Consider the following 18,248-nt stretch of genomic DNA (forward strand, 5'->3'; position numbering starts at 1 on the left):
CAGCCTCAGACAACACCCATGGAGAGGGATGGAAGTGATAGCTCCGGATTCGTAGTTGCAACTGATGGAAGTGACTCCAATTAATGGGAATTTCTTTTCGTCCAATACTGGATTTCAGACAAGCAACATTGTGGTGGTACTGAGGGACAGCACACAGATGTAGGTGAAGCCATAACCTTTTGACTCTGAGGAAACATCATCACTTGCATCATAGTTGACAGTTGTGAATAGTTCCACTTTTGATACTAATGGATATTAGTGTTCTTGCTTAGAATACCCATCCAGAATCCATCAATGTAACAAAAGCTTTTTGCAAGATTTGTGAAGGTTTGTAGCTCAAGTTGAGGTTTAGGGTGTAGGTTTGCTCTCTGAGCTGTAGGTTTGATATCCAGATGTTTCATTACCTGGCTAGGTAACATCATCAGTGGTGACCTCAAGTGAAGCGAAGCTGTTGTCTCCTGCTTTCTATTTATATGTTTGTCCTGGATGGGGTTCCTGGGGTTTGTGGTGATGTCATTTCCTGTTCATTTTCTGAGGGGTTGATAGATGGTATCTAGATCTATGTTTTTGTTGATGGTGTTGTGGTTGGAGTGCCAGGCCTCTAGGAATTCTCTGGCATGTCTTTGCTTAGCCTGTCCCAGGATAGATGTGTTGTCCCAGTTGAAATGGTGGTTTTTTTCATCCATGTGTAGGGCTACGAGGGAGAGAGGGTCGTGTCTTTATGTGGCTAGCTGGTGTTTATGTATCCTAGTGGCTAACTTTCTTTCTGTTTGTCCTACATAGTGTTTGTGGCAGTCCTTGCATGGAATTTTGTAGATGACGTTTGGTTTTGTCCATGGGTTGTACTGGGTCTTTTAAGTTTGTTAGTTTTTGTTTGAGAGTGTTGGTGGGTTTGTGTGCTACTAGGATTCCGAGGGGTCTTAGTAGTCTGGCTGTCATTTCTGAAACTTCTTTGATGTATGATAAGGTGGTTAGGGTTTCTGGCTGTGTTTGGTCTGCTTGTCGTGGTTTGTTCCTGAGGAATCTGCGGACTGTATTTTTTGAGTATCCGTTCTTCTTGAATATGTTGTATAAGTGGTTCTCCTCTGTTTTCTGAAGTTCGTCTGTGCTGCAGTGTGTGGTGGCTTGTTGGAATAGTGTTCTGATACAGCTTCATTTGTGTGTGTTGGGATGGTTGCTGGTGTAGTTAAGTATTTGGTCAGTGTTTGTCGGTTTTCTGTATACGCAGGTTTGTAGTTCTCCGTTGTCCTTTCTTTCGACTGTGACGTCCAGGAATGCGAGATTGTTGTCGGTTTCTTCCTCCTTAGTGAACTTTATGCCTGTGAGGGTGTTGTTGATGATGTTAAATGTCTCTTCTATCTTGTTTCGTTTTGTGATGACAGAAGTGTCATCTACGTAGCGGACCCAGATTTTTGGTTTGATGGTTGGTAGGGCTGTTTGTTCTAGCCTTTGCATTACCGCTTCTGCTATGAATCCTGATAGCGGAGATCCCATGGGTGTGCCGTTGGTTTGTTTGTAGATTATGTTGTTGAAGGTAAAGTGAGTGATGAGGCACAGGTCCACTAGCTTCATGATGTTTTCGTTGGTAATGTGATTGATGGTGGTTGGGGTGTGTGTGATGGTCTCTTCTAAAAGTGCGGTAATTGTTTCCTTTCCCAGGTCGATGTTGATGGAGGTGAACAGTGCTGTTACGTCGAATGAGATCATTGTTTTTTCTTCCTCTATTTTGGTGCTTTTGATAAGCAAAGACATGCCAGAGAATTCCTAGAGGCCTGGCACTCCAACCACAACGCCATAAACAAACACATGGATCGAGATACCATCTATCAACGCCTCAGAAAACGAACAGGAAATGACATCACCACAAACCCCAGGAACCCCATCCAGGACAAACGTATAAATAGAAAGCAGGAGACAACAGCTTCGCTTCACTTGGAGGTCACCACTGATGATGTTACCTAGCCAGGTAATGAAACGACTGGATATCAAACCTACAGCTCAGTGAGCAAACCTACACTCCATAACAAAAGCTCCCTTCAAAATCAACAGCCACAAACTATAAGCGGAAGTAAAGTTGAGTTGCTTTGGCTTCTGGTGTCAGATTATTGATGTTGAGGAGCTGCATGTAAGTTATAAATAAGTTATAGTATAGAATATCAATGTTTCACCAATAAAACATTGCCTACATATTTGTTTTAATTACTTACATTGAGGAACAAAAAGATCTTGTATTTATGTAACGTCCTCCACAACTCAGCATGTCCCTTAATGCTGAGCAGTCATTATCTACTTTTGGAATGTCGTCACTACTACAACGTAGAGAGTGCAGCAGCCAGTTAGTGTATACAAAGGTCCAACTAATAGCATTGAGAAAGATCACTGTCTAACTAGTGCTGTTTGGGAGATAAATACTGGTCAGGAGAGGACAGATGAATACAGATTTTTGACATTCATCTGAGAGGTAAGATGGGGTCTCAGTTTAAAGACTCATTGGTAAAATGACACTTCTGACATTTCACTGGAAATGTCAGCCGTGATTACATAGTCATATTTCTGACAACGTGGAAAGAGAATGGGATAATATATAAATACTGCACATTAATAGTAACCTGAAGATTACCTTAGAGTGTAATAGGATCTTGATCAGATGGACCAATGGGTCTAGATGTTTGCAGATGGAGTTAATTTGGATAAATGTGAGTTGCTGCGTTTTGGAAAGACAAATAAGGACAGGATTTATACACTTAATGCTAAGTTCCTGGGGAGTGTTGCTGAACAAAGGGACCTTGAATTGTAAGTTCATAGACCTTTGAAATTGGAAACACGGGTCAATAGGATAGTGAAGAAGGCTTTTGGTATGATTACCTTTATTGGTCAGTGCATTGAGTATAGGAGTTGGGAGGTCATGTTGCGGCTGTACAGGACATTAGTTAGACCACTTTTGGAACACTGCATTCAATTCTGGTCTCCTTGCTATAGGAAGGATGTTGTGAAACTTGAAAGATTTCAAAAAGATCCACAAGGTTATTGCCAGGGTTGGAGGTTTTGAGCCATAGGGAGAGGCTGAATAGACTGGGACTGTTTTCCCTGCAGTGTCAGAGGCTGAGAGGTGACCTTATGTAGATTTATAAAATCATGAGGGGCATGGATAGGGTAAATAGCCAAGATCTTTTCCCTGGGTTTGGGGAGTCCAAAACTGGAGGCCACAGGTTTAAGGTGAGAGAAGAAAGATTTAAAAGGTACCTAAGGGGCAACATTTTCATGTAGAGGGTGGTGTGTGTATAGAATGAGCTGCTCAAAGAAGCAGTGACATCTGGTACAATTACAACATTTAAAAGGTATCGGATAGGTATATGAATAGGAAGGGTTAGAGGGGTATAGGCCAAATACTGGCTAGATTTATTTGGGGTATCTGGTCAGCATGGTTGAGTTGAACAGAAGGATCTGTGTCTGTGTTGTATATCTCTATGAATCTATGGAGACAACAGTCCAAATAAGTGAAGCTCTATCTGTTATCTTTATTATTTTAGAGGACATTAATGCCACCAGCTGGACCAATATTTATTACCTATTCCCTTTGAGAAGCTGATAATAAGTTGCCTTCTTGAACTGCTGCAGTCCATGGGGTGTACGTACACCCACATAACTGTTAGGGAGGGAGTATCAGGATTTTGATGCAGACACATTGAATGAATGGCGATATATTTCCAAGTAAGGATGGTGGGAGGCTTGAAGGGTACTTGTTCTTCTAGATGGAAGAAGTCATAGATTTGGGTGGAATGTCATGAAAAAAGAAAATGAGAGGGCATTGAATGTCTACTGTAATATAGAGCACAAGTCCAATTAATTAGCTCACTCATGTACATAGCAATCAGCTCATGTACTTTCAACCTCCGAAGGCAATTGCTGAAACATACCTGATTTTTAAGCATCACGTTAATTGCCTTTTTATCATGAGCAATGGTGTCATTCTGGAATCATTTACTGTAATTAGAGAACATTAATTTGAGAATTCCAAATGAATGACAACAAAGTCATTAAAAAAAACTGCTGCAAATAATTGGAATAAAGAAAACTCGGTGCTCCTAGAGCCAATGATGAAAGTGGCTTCATTTATGGGAAGTGGACGTTATATCTTGTTCACCTGCTCTTTGATCCAGTTAATCAGATGGATTATCACTTGATACTAAGTACTGAAGTAACATCAAGTGCTGATAGAGGACCTCTCCCATATTCTAACCTTTTACTTCAACATCTTATGAAAGCACACTCACTTAACAAGGCGACTTCCTGCCACAGTGTCTGATGTGTAAACACATGGTTTGCGACAGGGCTGCTTCACCAGAAAGAGTAGGCCTCAGCTGCCATACCTCGGACATCTCTCTTTCCTACTGCTCCTTCTCTCTTTTCTCTCTATCCCCACACTGAAAATCTGTTCAAGTGCCAGCAGCTGCACAGGTTTCCATGGTTGTGGATTCAAACCTCAATCCAAAACACACAATCTGAATCAGGGTCATCCAAGATATGTCGGCCACAAGTGAAGTCAAAGCAGACTTTATGAAAGGACAGTCTAAGGTGCTAATTTAGCTTGTGGTTTCCACAAGTGCAGGAGGGTTATACCCACCTTGTCAATTCATCTTGGAGCTGCCCTGGATCAGGTGGGAAGAACTTCACTACGAATTGAAACAGAACTTTCTTCTCACCTGTCAGAGAAATGTGAACATCTTCATCATCATCAGTTGGACATTAAAAACAGCATAAATGAAGCAAAAGCAATTTAAAAAAAGGAACTTCTCATTCATTAGGGAGGAATAGACAGAAGTTAAGTGCGCAAACAGGCCATTAGGCCCAACTAGTCATTGCTGGTGTTTACCCTCCTTGCGAGCAAATAGTTTTATATCTACTTCTCAACCCTGTTCCCATGTCCATCACTATCCTTTTGTTCAATTGCCACTTTAATGTAGTCCTGAATCTGATCAACGGATGCCAGAGGAATATGCTGGGGTCTCAATTATTTCCAATTTTCACCAATGATTTGGATGAATGGACCTGCTCATTTATGCAAGGTTTGTGAAGATGTAAGGCAGGTTGAAAATAAATTATGAGGAAACTGTGAAAAATATGCAAAAGGATGTAAATAGCTAAAATTAGACAAACTATAATATCTTGTGGGAATCTGAAATTATTCACACTGGTTAAACGAACAGAAACGCAGAATATTACTTATATGAAAAGCCATTGCAAAATGCCTCAACATGGTGGGATTTGTGTGTTCTCCTATGTAAGAATCATAAAATATTAACATGCAGGCACAGTAAGTAAGTAGGAAGGCAATAGAATGGTGGTTCATATGGCAAGCAGGAATAAGTTATAGAGCTCTCACTACATCACAGGAAAATATCCTTTGGCCCACTGAGTCTGTACCAATCAAAAACAACCACTTAACTATTTTAATCCCATTTTCCACCAATTGGACTATAGTTTTGTTTGTTTTGGTATCGCAAAAGCACATCTAAATGCTTCTTAAATCCTATGACGATTTCTGCCCTATACTGGGTGCCTTCATTTTAGGGCAGCATGGTGGCTCAGTGGTTAGCATGGCTGCCTCACAGTGCCAGGGATCTAAGTTCAATTCCAACCTCTGGCGACTGTCTGTGTGGAGTTTGCACATTCTCCCCATGTCTGTTTGGGTTTCCTCCAGGTGCTCTATTTACTTCCACAATCCAAAGATGTGCAGATTAGGTGAATTGGCCATGCTAAATTGCCTCATGGTGTAGGTTAGGTGTGTTAGTCAGGGGTAAATATCAAATAATAGGGTAGGGGAATGGATTTGGGTGGGATACTCTTTGGAGGGTTTGTGTGGACTTGTTGGGCCGAAGGGCCTGTTTCCACACTATAGGGATTCTGTGAGTCTACCACCCAGACAGGCAGCGAGTTCCAGATTCCCACCACCCTCTGGTGAAAATGCATTTCTTCACATCGCCTCTAAACCTTCTCTCCCTTACTTTAAATCTATGGTCCCTGGTGTTGTGACACGGAGATGAACACATAGAACATAGAACAGTACAGCACAGAACAGGCCCTTCAGCCCACGATGTTGTGCTGACCACTGATCCTCATGTATGCACCCTCAAATTTCTGTGACCATATGCATGTCCAATAGTCCCTTAAATGTCCCCACTGTTAATTAAATCAAACATCCAGAAAAGCTCACCTCGTCCTGTAATCTGTTAAAATATGAGTGACAACGAACTCTCAACTTCCACTATTTAAAGAAAATAACATCAATTTATTCTTTAACTCTAAAGTGAACATTAAAAAAACAACTATTCACAACACCAAGTCCCCCTTTCTCTTAACTGCTTATTACCTGCCTCCAACTCTATAACAATATGCTGTTCCAATAAGACACTTAGTAAAATTACATCAAGTTAATTTCAAAATCACACAGCTGCTGTCAACTTTGGTATCTTTCTTCTTCCAGCTGGAGATCTACCTGGGTCGTCTTCATTCTTTTTACAGCAAATATGTTTCAAGTGAAAAGGTACCTTTGACAGACAGTATTTCCTAATTTCTCATTCTGTGTTGATGGCAGTTGTTCTGACTCCAATTTCCAAAATGCCTGTGTTGTTATACCCCCAACATTGGATCGTGTCTATGGTTCGATGTTGGCAAAACACTAAATTCAAACTCAATTGGGTTTTAGTATCCTGGGGTATAATTTAAACTGATTTGTTAAATTCAAATTGCTATCAAAACAGCAATCAACTCAGGTATCAAGTTCACAGCGAAATGTTACATATTTTCACTTTTCCAGTCCATTCTTAGACTGCTATTTTGTCCTATGACGCAGGTGCTTGTAAGTTCTCAGTTCAGAACAGCATTCACTCTCTTCTAAAGGTACAATACATGCCTTCAACTTCATAACACTGGTCATTGATCTCTCCATCAAGGAAAATGTTTCTTCCTGTCTACCCTATCTATGCCCCTCACAATTCTATCTATCTTAATCATGCCACCTTTCACTCTAAGGAAAACAATCCCAATCTGTCCAATCTCTCTTCACAACTGAAGCTCTCAAGCCCAGGCACCATCCTGATAAATCTCCTCTGCACCCTCTCCAGTGCTATCATATCCCTCCTGTAAATTAGATTTCCAGAACTGCACACAATACTTTAGCTGTGGCCTATTCAAAGTTTTATACAGTTCCATCATAATGTCCCTGCTCTGTGCCTTGACCATTAAAGACAACTATCCCATATGCCTTCTTCAACATTTTGTCCACCTATCCTGATACCTTAAGGAACCAGTGTACATGCACACCCTCTGATCTGCGGTGCTTCCCAGAGTTCTACCATTCATCATGTATTTCCTTGCCTAGCCTGTCCTGCCTAACCTTACATTTATTCGACTGAATTCCATTTGCTACTGAACAGCCCATCTGGCCTGATGAAGAGCTTTTACCCGAAATGCTGATTTTCCTGCTCCTCGGATGCAGTCCTGTCCTGCTGTGCTTTTCCAGCACCACTCTAATCATAACTCCAATCTCCAGCATCTACAGCACCCACTTCCTAGCCCGTTTGACTAGACAATCTGTAATTTAAGGTTACCCTCCTCACTATTTACCACCCATTAATTTTTGTACCCTCTGCAAACTTATTGATCAACATTCAAGTTTAAATCATTTATATAAACCACAAACAACAAAGGCCCTAACACTAATTTCAGCAGGACCATACTGCCACAGACTTCCAATCAGACAAATAGCCCCCAACTATCACCCTCTGATTCCTGACACTCAGTGAATTGTGGATCCAATTTGCCAAATTTCCTTGGATCCTATAGGCTCTTACAATCACTATCAGTCTGCCATGTGGGACCTTATCAAAAGTATTGCTGAAATCCAAATGGACAACATCAAAAACAATGACCTCATCTACTCTTATCGCATCAACTCTTCGCAAAATTCAAGCAAGTTGGTCAGACATGATCTCCCCTCAACAAAACCATATTGACTATTGATTAATGCCCACCTCACTAAACACAGATTAATTCTGTTCCTGAGAATTGCTTCTAATAGTTTCCCCACCACCAAAGTTAGAATGGCCAGCCTATAGTTTCCTGGTTTATCCCTTACTGCCTTCTTGAATAATGGTACCACATTGTCTGTCCTCCAGTCCTGTGGCAATTAAAAAAAATGAATAAAATCAAGGTTCCCTTCAGAGAGTTGCTAATCTGGACATCAACTCCAATGTGCCACCATTATATCATATCCTTGGAAATGCTCACACAATGGAAACCAATCATTTTAATCTTAAAAGTTTAAATCAATCACTAGGATTCAGTTTAGAGAGTTTTAGGGAGGGTTTCCTAAAGTTTAGAGTTTAGGCAGCTGAAGATATGTCTACCATTATGGAGCAAAGTCAGAAAAGCTCAATGTTTCATGCACTAGGCAAAATGACTTTACACAGAGCCTTTGTTTAAAACAATGAAATCACAGTAGTCACATAACAATGTTAAACCACAGCAAGAGACAAAGTGAACAAAGACATTTCTCCAGTTACTCAAGAGCCAAGAGGAAGATCAGCAGAGGATTCTGGGCTTGGAGGAGATTATAGAGAGAGGGACGTTCAAGCCAGGGATTTGAAAACAAGGATTAGAATTTTAAAATCTGGTTATTGTTTGACCAGGGCCCAATGTGAGTTCATGGCTAGAGGGCCAATAGAGGAAACAAAATCTGGTGCATGTTAAGACAAAGTTGCAGCGGAAAATTAGGTGGCCTAAGTCCTATGCAGGTTGCAATGTGGGAGATTTTCCAGGACTGCGTGATTTATTCTTCATTGGATGTCGATATCATTGGCTAGACCAGAATTCATTACCCATCCCTATTTGCCCTTTATTGAGTGACACCCAAGGCTATTTCAGAGATTGTGCAGAGTCAACTCTTGTTGTTCTAGGTCTGCAGTCACATGTGTTTTTACAATAATTGACAATGGTTTCATGGTTATCATTTAGACTTACACTTCTAGATTTTTTGAAATTAAATTCAAACTCAAGATCCTGTCTCTTTAAACATAAAATAAATTATTGAAATATTTTGCACTTTATTTAAAAATATGAGGACCGTGATGGAAATATAACCATTTTGATGGCAGATGGTGGAATTTGAACTCAATAAAAATATGGAATTAAGAGTCGAATGATGACCATGAAACCATTGTCAAATGTTGAGGAAACATCCATTTGGTTCACTTAATGGGTTAATGAATGGGTTAATAGACAATAGACAATAGGTGCAGGAGTAGGCCATTCTGCCCTTCGAGCCAGCACCACCATTCATCATGATCACGGCTGATCATCCTCAATCAGTATCCTGTTCCTGCCTTATCCCCATAACCCTTGATTCCACTATCCTAAAGAGCTCTATCCAACTCTTTCTTGAAAGTATCCAGAGACTTGGCCTCCACAGCCTTCTGGGGCAGAGCATTCCACACACTCACCACTCTCTGGGTGAAGAAGTTTCTCCTCAACTCTGTTCTAAATGGCCTACCCTTTATTTTTAAACTGTGTCCTCTGGTTTGGGACTCACCCATCAGCGGACACATGTTTCCTGCCTCCAAAGTGTCCAATAATCTTATACATCTCTATCAGATCCCCTCTCAGCCTTCTAAACTCAAGGCTATACAAGCCCAGTTGCTCCAGTCTTTCAACGTAAAATAGTCCCGCCATTCCGGGAATTGACCTCGTGAACCTCCGCTGCACTCCCTCAATTGCCAGAATGTCTTTCCTCAAATTTGGAGACCAAAACTGCACACAATATTCCAGGTATGGTCTCACCAGGGCTCTGTACAGCTGCAGAAGAACCTCTTTGCTTCTATACTCAATTCCTCTTGTTATGAAGGCTAGCATGCTATTAGCTTTCTTCACTGCCGGCTGTACCTGCGTGCTTACCTTCATTGACTGGTGTACAAGAACACCTAGATCTCGTTGTACTGCCCCTTTACCTAACTTGACTCCATTTAGGTAGTAATCTGCCTTCCTGTTCTTGCCACCAAAGTGGATAACCATACATTTATCCACATTAAACTGCATCTGCCATCCATCTGTCCACTCACCTAGCCTGTCCAGGTCACCCTGTAATCTCCTAACATCCTCCTCACATTTCAACCTGCTACCCAGCTTTGTATCATCAGCAAATTTGCTAATATTACTTTTAATACCATCATATATATCATTAATGTATATTGTAAAAAGCACTGATCTCTGCAGTACCCCACTGGTCACCGCCTGCCATTCTGAAAGGGAACCTTTATCACCACTCTTTGTTTCCTGTCAGCAACCAATTTTCAATCCAAGTCAGTATTTTGCCCCCAATACCATGCACCCTAATTTTGCTCACTAACCTCCTATGTGGGACTTTATCAAAGGCTTTCTGAAAGTCCAGGTACACTACATCTCCCTTGTTCATCTTCAGAGTTACATCCTCAAAAAATTCCAGAAGATTAGTCAAGCATGATTTCTCCTTCATAAATCCATGCTGTTACTGCTATCCAGATATGTCATAATTTCATCCTTTGTAATTGACTCCAGCATCTTTCCCACCACTGAGGTCAGACCAACTGGTCTATAATTCCCTGCTTTCTCTCTCCCTTCTTTCTTAAAAAGTGGGACAACATTAGCCACCCTCCAATCTGCAGGAACTGATCCTGAATCTATAGAATATTGGAAAATGATCACCAATGCATCCACGATTTCTAGAGCCACCTCCTTCAGTACCCTGGGATGCAGACCATCAGGTCCTGGGGACTTACCAGCCTTCAGACCTAACAGTCTCTCCAACACCATTTCCTGGCAAATATAAATTCCCATCAGTTCAGGTCCTTCAGCCATTATTACTTCTGGGAGATTGCTTGTGTCTTCCCCAGTGAACACAGATCTGAAGTACCAATTCAACTCTTCTGCCATTTCTTTGTTCCCTGTAATATATTCACCTGTTTCTGTCTTCAAGGGTCCAATTTTAGTCTTAACCATTTTTTTTCCTTTCATGTACTCAAAGGGTTAATGCCCTTTGGGGAATGAATCTGGTTAACTAATGGGTTAGAAAAGCACAGTCGGTCAGGCAGCATCCAAGGAGCAGGAGAATTGATTTTTCATGTCCTTTAGGGACTGAGACTGACCTGGTCTGGCCTACATATGACTCCATTTTTATCCATCATTGCCTGATCCTTAATACTAAGGCTGGTGGCACAGTAGCACAGTGGTTAGCACTGCTGCCTCATAGCACCAGAGACCTGGGTTCAATTCCTGCCTTAGGCAACTGTCTGTGTGGCGTTTACACATTCTCCCCGTGTCTGTTTGGGTTTCTTCCGGGTGCTCCAGTTTCCTCCCACCGTCAAAAAATGTGCAGGTTAGGTGAATTGGCCAAGTTAAATTGCCTGTAGTGTTAGGTATAGGGGAATGGGTCTGCGTGGGTTGCGCTTCAGCGACTTGTTGGGCCGAAGGGCCTGTTTCCACACTGTAAGTAATCTAAGCTACTATCAATTTTAAGTTCTTGGTCCCCTTCTGAGAGTGTTTTTAACTTTATGCCGACAGCAATAAATGTTGCCATAGCCAGCCATGCTCTCATCCAGTAAATTAATGAATTTTTTAAAAACCCAATTTGAATGTCATACACTTTTGGGTTCAGGTCAAGTGGGTCCCTGGCTCCTGATACCCTTCATGTTTATATCTATTGAGCCAATATAGTTTCCACCTACTCTTTGTTAAGAGAAGTCCTTCTTCTTGTTAAGACTCACTAGTAGTTTAACCTCTTCCACTGTATGCTGAAGATGCCCTTAGACTCAGTATCGAAAGGAGGGTTGGTGGTAATGAAATAACTCCACAGATTCCAGCATTCCATCGCCAAGTCACCCTTTAGTTACACATGGATTGTCCTTGACACTAATTCAACTTCCTCACTCTCTGAGTCAGCAAGATATCTGACACTCCTGTTCTTATCTGTTAGTCAGGGCTCCCTAATTGGACCAGGTTGATAGCCACATTCAGGGAACTCATATTCTATAAGGTCCACCTGGCTGACCTTGTTACAATCACTACAGTAGAACTCTGCACCATTAGCTACTAGTAGTTAATTCTGCAGCACATAGAAAATCCTGGAGACATACCATTCTACCCAGGAGAAAAATAATTTGGGAAAAGAAGTGAGCTTACCACTTTAAAGACATAGCCACTTTAAGAATACTCAGCCATCAGCTGACAAGCAGTCAGTACAAGTGATGGAATGAGTGGCAGAACAATAGAGGCAGTTCAGGGTACAACCTTCACATCTGAGCTGCAAAGATGCAAAATGAAAGCAGTGTAGGCTGGAAGAGAGGGAAAAAAACTAGTCACGCTTGGCAATTTGGTGGTCAGTCCTGACTTTAGATTTGGTTAGGAAGTCAGCATTTCGGAGCATAAAGTTAAAAACACTCCCAGAAGGGGAACAAGAACTTAAAATTGACAGTATTAAGGATCAGGTTGCAAAGTATAGAAATAAAAAGAGGAGGACTTAATATTCACAGCGAGCACCACTGGCAACCAACAAACACTGGCAAACATGGTGACAGTAGCAAAGTTGAGGGCAGTGAAATTAATTGATGGCATAGCCACAGCACCAGGAATAATGCAGAGCACAAGTCAGGTGACCAAAAGAGTAATTTAAAAGACTTAGAAGACAGAATTTCACAGAAGAAGACATTAAGAGAATTCTAACACAAATCATAGATTTGGTAGGAAAATATATAAAAGCCACTGTGATTTATTGAGAGAAACACAGCAAGGCATATTTTTTAAGCCGTGAAAGCATTCATTTTCCTTGCAATAAAACAGAAGACTGCCATCTTGAAAACAGAAGAGAAAAATATCTTAAATTGCCTGCAGTAGGTAGTAAATCATTACTTTGATCATAATACAATTGTGGGAATATTGCAAGCAAGCAGTAGGTATTGCTATTTAGCAGATTTAAAGCTGTATTAGAAGAAAATCATACAGCATTGCTATATTACAGAGTTTTAACAGCCTGTAAAGCTGAGAGATGAAAATAACATTGATTTAGTGCAATATCAAGTGCTTAAAAACCAGAAGATTACACAAAGTATTGAATGCCACGGATTTTAAACAGCATTAAATGAGAAAATTAATTGACAGGAGAAATAACTTTACCTTAATAATTGATTGTAAGAGATGGGTCAAACAGAATACATGATTAGAAATCTTGGAGAAAATTGCTCTTAGGATACGGAATAATTTCAAATTGAAACACTAAATCTCAAGCTGAACAAATAAATACACTATTATCTTCAATAGAACCTACAGCTGATGATAATGTAAATTGACAAAATATCAAAGAAGACACAGATACATCTGCAGAAAGTCTTCAATCTTCTGATAATTACTTCATCTGAAAGCAAATCAAAATCTTGAAAAGGTAGAAGAGAAAAGTTCATCATCCAGGGAAATCCAAAGATAATTTTATTTCTACAAATCAGAAGAAAAATGAAATAATGAAGCTTTGAAATCCGAATTCATAAAAGACAGAATTGATGTTGAAATTTTTGATGTAACTACATCAGACCTATTATCTTCCAAAGAAGATTAGACTTTGGAACATTATTTCATATTGTGCTGGAAAATGAAATGGGAAAGAGTCACTGTCAAATCTTGAGTGGAGAAGAATTTTGTTGTAGGAGAGTAATAGAACCTAGACACTTTATAACGTCCACGTACTCAAAAATCATATGCGACTAATCAACTGTCTTATCCAAGCATTAGATACTAAGATTCAATGTGAAGAAGCACCATAAAAAAAAGTTGCTCAGCTATGACAAAAGAATCTGCTTCTGTAAATCTAGGGGCCAATTTTGGTAGATATGCAGAAGTATAACACAGTTTCAGAGCAGTAAAATGCTTCATGCCTACTCCTACAAAGATGTTAATGTGATAGAGCCACCAGTTTCAGAAGAGGGATTTCACTACATTCCTAAGTTGGTGGCTCAACCAGTTTGGGTTTGACAGAAGTTGTTGAAAAAGCTCAGCAGGTCTAGCAGCATCAGTGGAGAGAAATTAGTTAATGTTTCGGGTCCAGTGACCCTTCCTCAGATGTGACGAGCTTGTTTATGACATTGGACATCTTATTAATTTTAAGTTTGATACATGGTCAAATGCCAGTGTCTTGTCAGAGATTAGCTGTGACTTGCAGACATGGTCCAAGTAGAAATGCATTTAATAGGGAAGGAATGCTGCAGACAATTCTGCAAAACAAGGAATGTAAGAGAGTTGAAAATATATACATAATTCACAATCAACACTTCTCACTTTTTAGCCTGCACTCGTCTTGACGTCAGCAACCTTGAGGCAGCTGAAATGGTTCAACTAGTTCCAAGAGAATAACTGGATCGGGATCAAGCCATCATGTTGGATCTGCTTTTGTTTGACATTAATATAAATGATTTGGATGCAAAGAAAGAAGGCAAGAATATGGCAAGTTTGAAGATGACACATAAAATGGTGATATAGTGGACAGTGAAGAAAGTTATCTAAGATTACAAATGGATCTTGATAAATTGAGTCAATGGGCCCAGGAGTTTAATTTAGATAAATGCGAGGTATTGCATTTTGGTAAAACAAACAAGGGCAGAACTTATACCATTAAAAGTTGGACCTTGAGTAGTGTTGTAGAACAGAGAGGCCTAGAGGTTCAAGTACATGCTTTGAAGTTTGCATCAAATGTAGACAGGGTGGTTAAGAAAGCATTTAGCATGCTTGCCTTCATTACTCATTGCTTTGAATACCAGAGTTGGGATGTCATGTTGAGTTTGTTCAGGACATTGGTGAAATCTCTTGTGGAGTACTGTGTCCAGTTCTGGTTGTCCTGTTATAAGAAGGATATAAAATGCTGGAGAGGTTTCAGAAAAGATTTACCTGGTTGTTGCTGGGAATGAAGAGTTTGGGTTATAAGGAGAGGCTGGATAGGTTGGGGCTTTTCTCACTGGGGCTTACGGGGTGGGGGGATCTCATAGAAGTTTATAAATCATGAAGGGTATAGATAAGGTGAATGGCAGATGTCTTTTCCCCGGGTGAGGGATTTCAAGACTAAGGGAGATAGTTTTAAGGTGAGAGGAGAAAGATTTTAAAAGGACATGAGGGCCAACTTGTTTTACACAGACAGTGGTTCGTGTGTGGAATGAACTTCCAGAGGAAGTGGTGGGTGTACATACAGTTACAACATTTAAACGATATTTGGAGAAGTGCATGAATAAGAAATGTTTGAAGGCATATAGGCCAAGTGCAGGCAAGGACTAGTTTAGTTTGGGAATATGGTCGTCATGAACTGGTTGGACTGATAGGTCTATTTGACTCTATAACTGATCAAAGGCATTGAATGGAATATTTTATAGATTTTCCTAGACTCATGGTAGAACCAAAAAAAGCAGCAATAATCTGTTGTCTGTGTAAGAGAGAGTTAACTTTAGTTCACTTTAAGAGAGTTCACTTAAAGGATTCCATGAGCAGTTTCGCTGAAATGTTATGACTCTGCTGGGTAATTATTTCTGATGTGGGTCTGCAAACTGCACACACAGTTAGTCTACTATAATGTCTGATTCATAACTTCCAATGTATTTTACATTTCAAATAAAGGAAACCACAAATTTAATTAATCCGTGATAAGCAATTGATTTTTTGACCATTATCATTAGTATTACCTACACTTGTATAAGATAATTGTTTCATACTGTCAACAGTGAGAAAATTTGTGACTTTAAAGGTGTGGTGAAAATGTTTTCCTGCCATCATAGAAGTACCATCTAATGAATGAAGCTTGCCATAAGAAGCACATTCTAAGAACAAGAATTAGTAGTAGATTAGATTACTTACAATGTGGAAACAGGCCCTTTGGCCCAACAAGTCCACACCGACCCACCACCCACCCAGGCACATTCCCCTAACACTACAGGCAATTTAGCATGGTCAATTCTACACATTTTTGGACTGTGGGAGGAAACTGGAGTACTCGGAGGAAACTCACGCAGACATGGGAAGAATGTGCAAACTCCATACAGTCAGTCGCCTGAGGTGGGAATTGAACCCAGGTCTCTGGCGCTGAGGCAGCAGTGCTAACCACTGTGCCACCGTGCCACCCACAAGTACTTAAGCTAATTGAGGCAACATTAACTGAAGTTATTCAGGCAGCAAAATAGACATAAGAGCAAACTGATACAGTAGATTCGACTTTGTTGCTGGGTTCGAAAACAACACAAGCTGAAGAGCAGCATTTCAATTCTTTGTTTATCAAAGAATTATCTGTTTCACTGACAGAGACATGTTAAGTCAGCAGTAATCATCCAGCAACACAACTGAACATGTGATGATGTCCACTTCAGCAGAATCCACAAAGAACAAGATGGCCAAACTACTCAACAATTCAAAACAAAGAGCTTACATGCTTCAACTTGGGTGTCTCAGCAGGTTGAACAAAATGGGGATGAGCTGCATTCAATTTCAGAGAATCAACCAATGTCCACAGATTCAGGACATGGTCAAAAAAAATGGAATTATCTGATGTGAAAATCCAGGACATTACAAAAGGGAAAGCACTTGCTTCAACTCAATAGTTGTTTTCCATTATAGTCATTCACGAGACTGAAGGGCACCCAATTGATGTTAGGAGACAACTATCTAAGTTGGCAGTTCACCTATGAAGGGAATTCTGGAGATTACAGGACCTCTAGGTAAGATAATGGACCAACTGTTGAGTGTTACAGGAATGGCATCCTCCACGAAAGATATGCAAAAGATAAAAGAATCTTCCAGTGAAGAAATTCTTCACACAAGTTCTGAATCAAGACCAACCGTCCTCAAACCAAAGACTTACCAATCTCCCCAGTCTTTTGAGTACACATTCTGGAAGAACTATGAATTCTCCTGATCATCTGAATTTGTGAAGTCAGAAATTTGAAGGTGGGGGAGGGGTGCAAGATAGGGTCATGGTAAATGACGAAGTAGGCATGTACTTCAATATATAAATGGTAACTTTGGAGAAAAAGCTTAGAGGGAGACAATGAATAAGGTAATGATTTTGAAAGGGTTAATGTTGGAGGTATTATCTGGTAATGGTTGATTCCATAATGAAGCCAATAACTATTGCCATTCACAACAACTTCAAAGTTTACTGTTATAAATCCAAGTGCTCTATGTGTTTCACACAGAAAGGAATACCTTTCCTTAAATTTCACACCTGATTAAGGTGACTGATTACCAAAAATAAAACATAGGAAATAGAAGAAACTCTGTACAATAATAAAAGGATGCAGGTTGCTAATTTTTAATAATACTTTTTGTATTAATGACTTTCTACTCCCCTTGCATTGCTTTGAGATTGTAGACACCCAGTCCTGACTGCTGTGTAAGTGAAGCTCATTTTTCAGAATGCAGCCTTATTCTGGTTATTTGTGATTCTGTACAGTCTTTGCTTCTTTATTTAAAGAAAGGTGTATAAAGAAAGGTGTAGAAATGCTTTGAAAGCAGTAAAGTGAAGGGTGGGTTATCTTATGAGGAAAGGTTGGACACATTGGCTTGTATCTGATAGAGTTTAGAAGAGTAAAAGGTGACTTGATTAAAGACGAGATCCTGAATCTAGAAATAGATTGTCTTCATGAGATCTGACTGCTTTGATTTCAAAGATTTGCATAACATTATATTGCAAAACATTTGACATCCTCTGATCTCAATTTGAAAAGCACATTCATGTGTTAAGACAGTATCATTTCTCAAAATGCATATATCCTGAAGGGTGTGGACAGGGTGGATATGAAAAGGATGTTTCCTCTTGTGGGAGAGTCAAGAACCAGGGGTTCATGGTTAAAAGATAAGCAGTCAGCCATTGAAGGTAGAGATGAAGAGAACCTTTTTTCTCATTGTGGGTCAGAAGTCTTTGGAGTTCAAAAGGCAGAGGAATCAGAGTCTTTGAATGTTTTTCAATCAAAGATGCAGAGATTGTTGATATGCTAAAGGGAGGAGAGGTTATCAGGGTAGGTGGAAATGCTGAGTCATTAGATCACTAATAACCTTATTTCATAGAGAAACAGGCTCAAAGGGCCAAGTGGCAAATTTTTGCCCTTAGTCCATGTGTTTGTATGTATCTTTGCCAAGCTGATTACCAAATCGAATAGGGGCCTCGTGTGGCACAGTGGTAGTGTCCCTACTCTGGACCA

The 18,248-nt window shown here is 40.1% G+C and overlaps 1 protein-coding gene across 1 annotated transcript in view; it reads right to left on the bottom strand.

The window, feature by feature from the left end:
* The window catches only part of LOC140495762 (FERM domain-containing protein 7-like), a 67,949-nt gene that overhangs the window by 27,948 nt on the left and 21,753 nt on the right, over positions 1-18,248 (bottom strand). Inside the window, exon 5 of the mRNA XM_072594838.1 lies at positions 4,625-4,703. Within this exon, the coding sequence (XP_072450939.1) occupies positions 4,625-4,703 (79 nt within the window). The remainder of the gene's footprint in view (positions 1-4,624; positions 4,704-18,248) is intronic.

Source organism: Chiloscyllium punctatum, chromosome 25 (assembly GCF_047496795.1).
Source record: "Chiloscyllium punctatum isolate Juve2018m chromosome 25, sChiPun1.3, whole genome shotgun sequence".
NCBI lineage: Eukaryota > Metazoa > Chordata > Chondrichthyes > Orectolobiformes > Hemiscylliidae > Chiloscyllium > Chiloscyllium punctatum.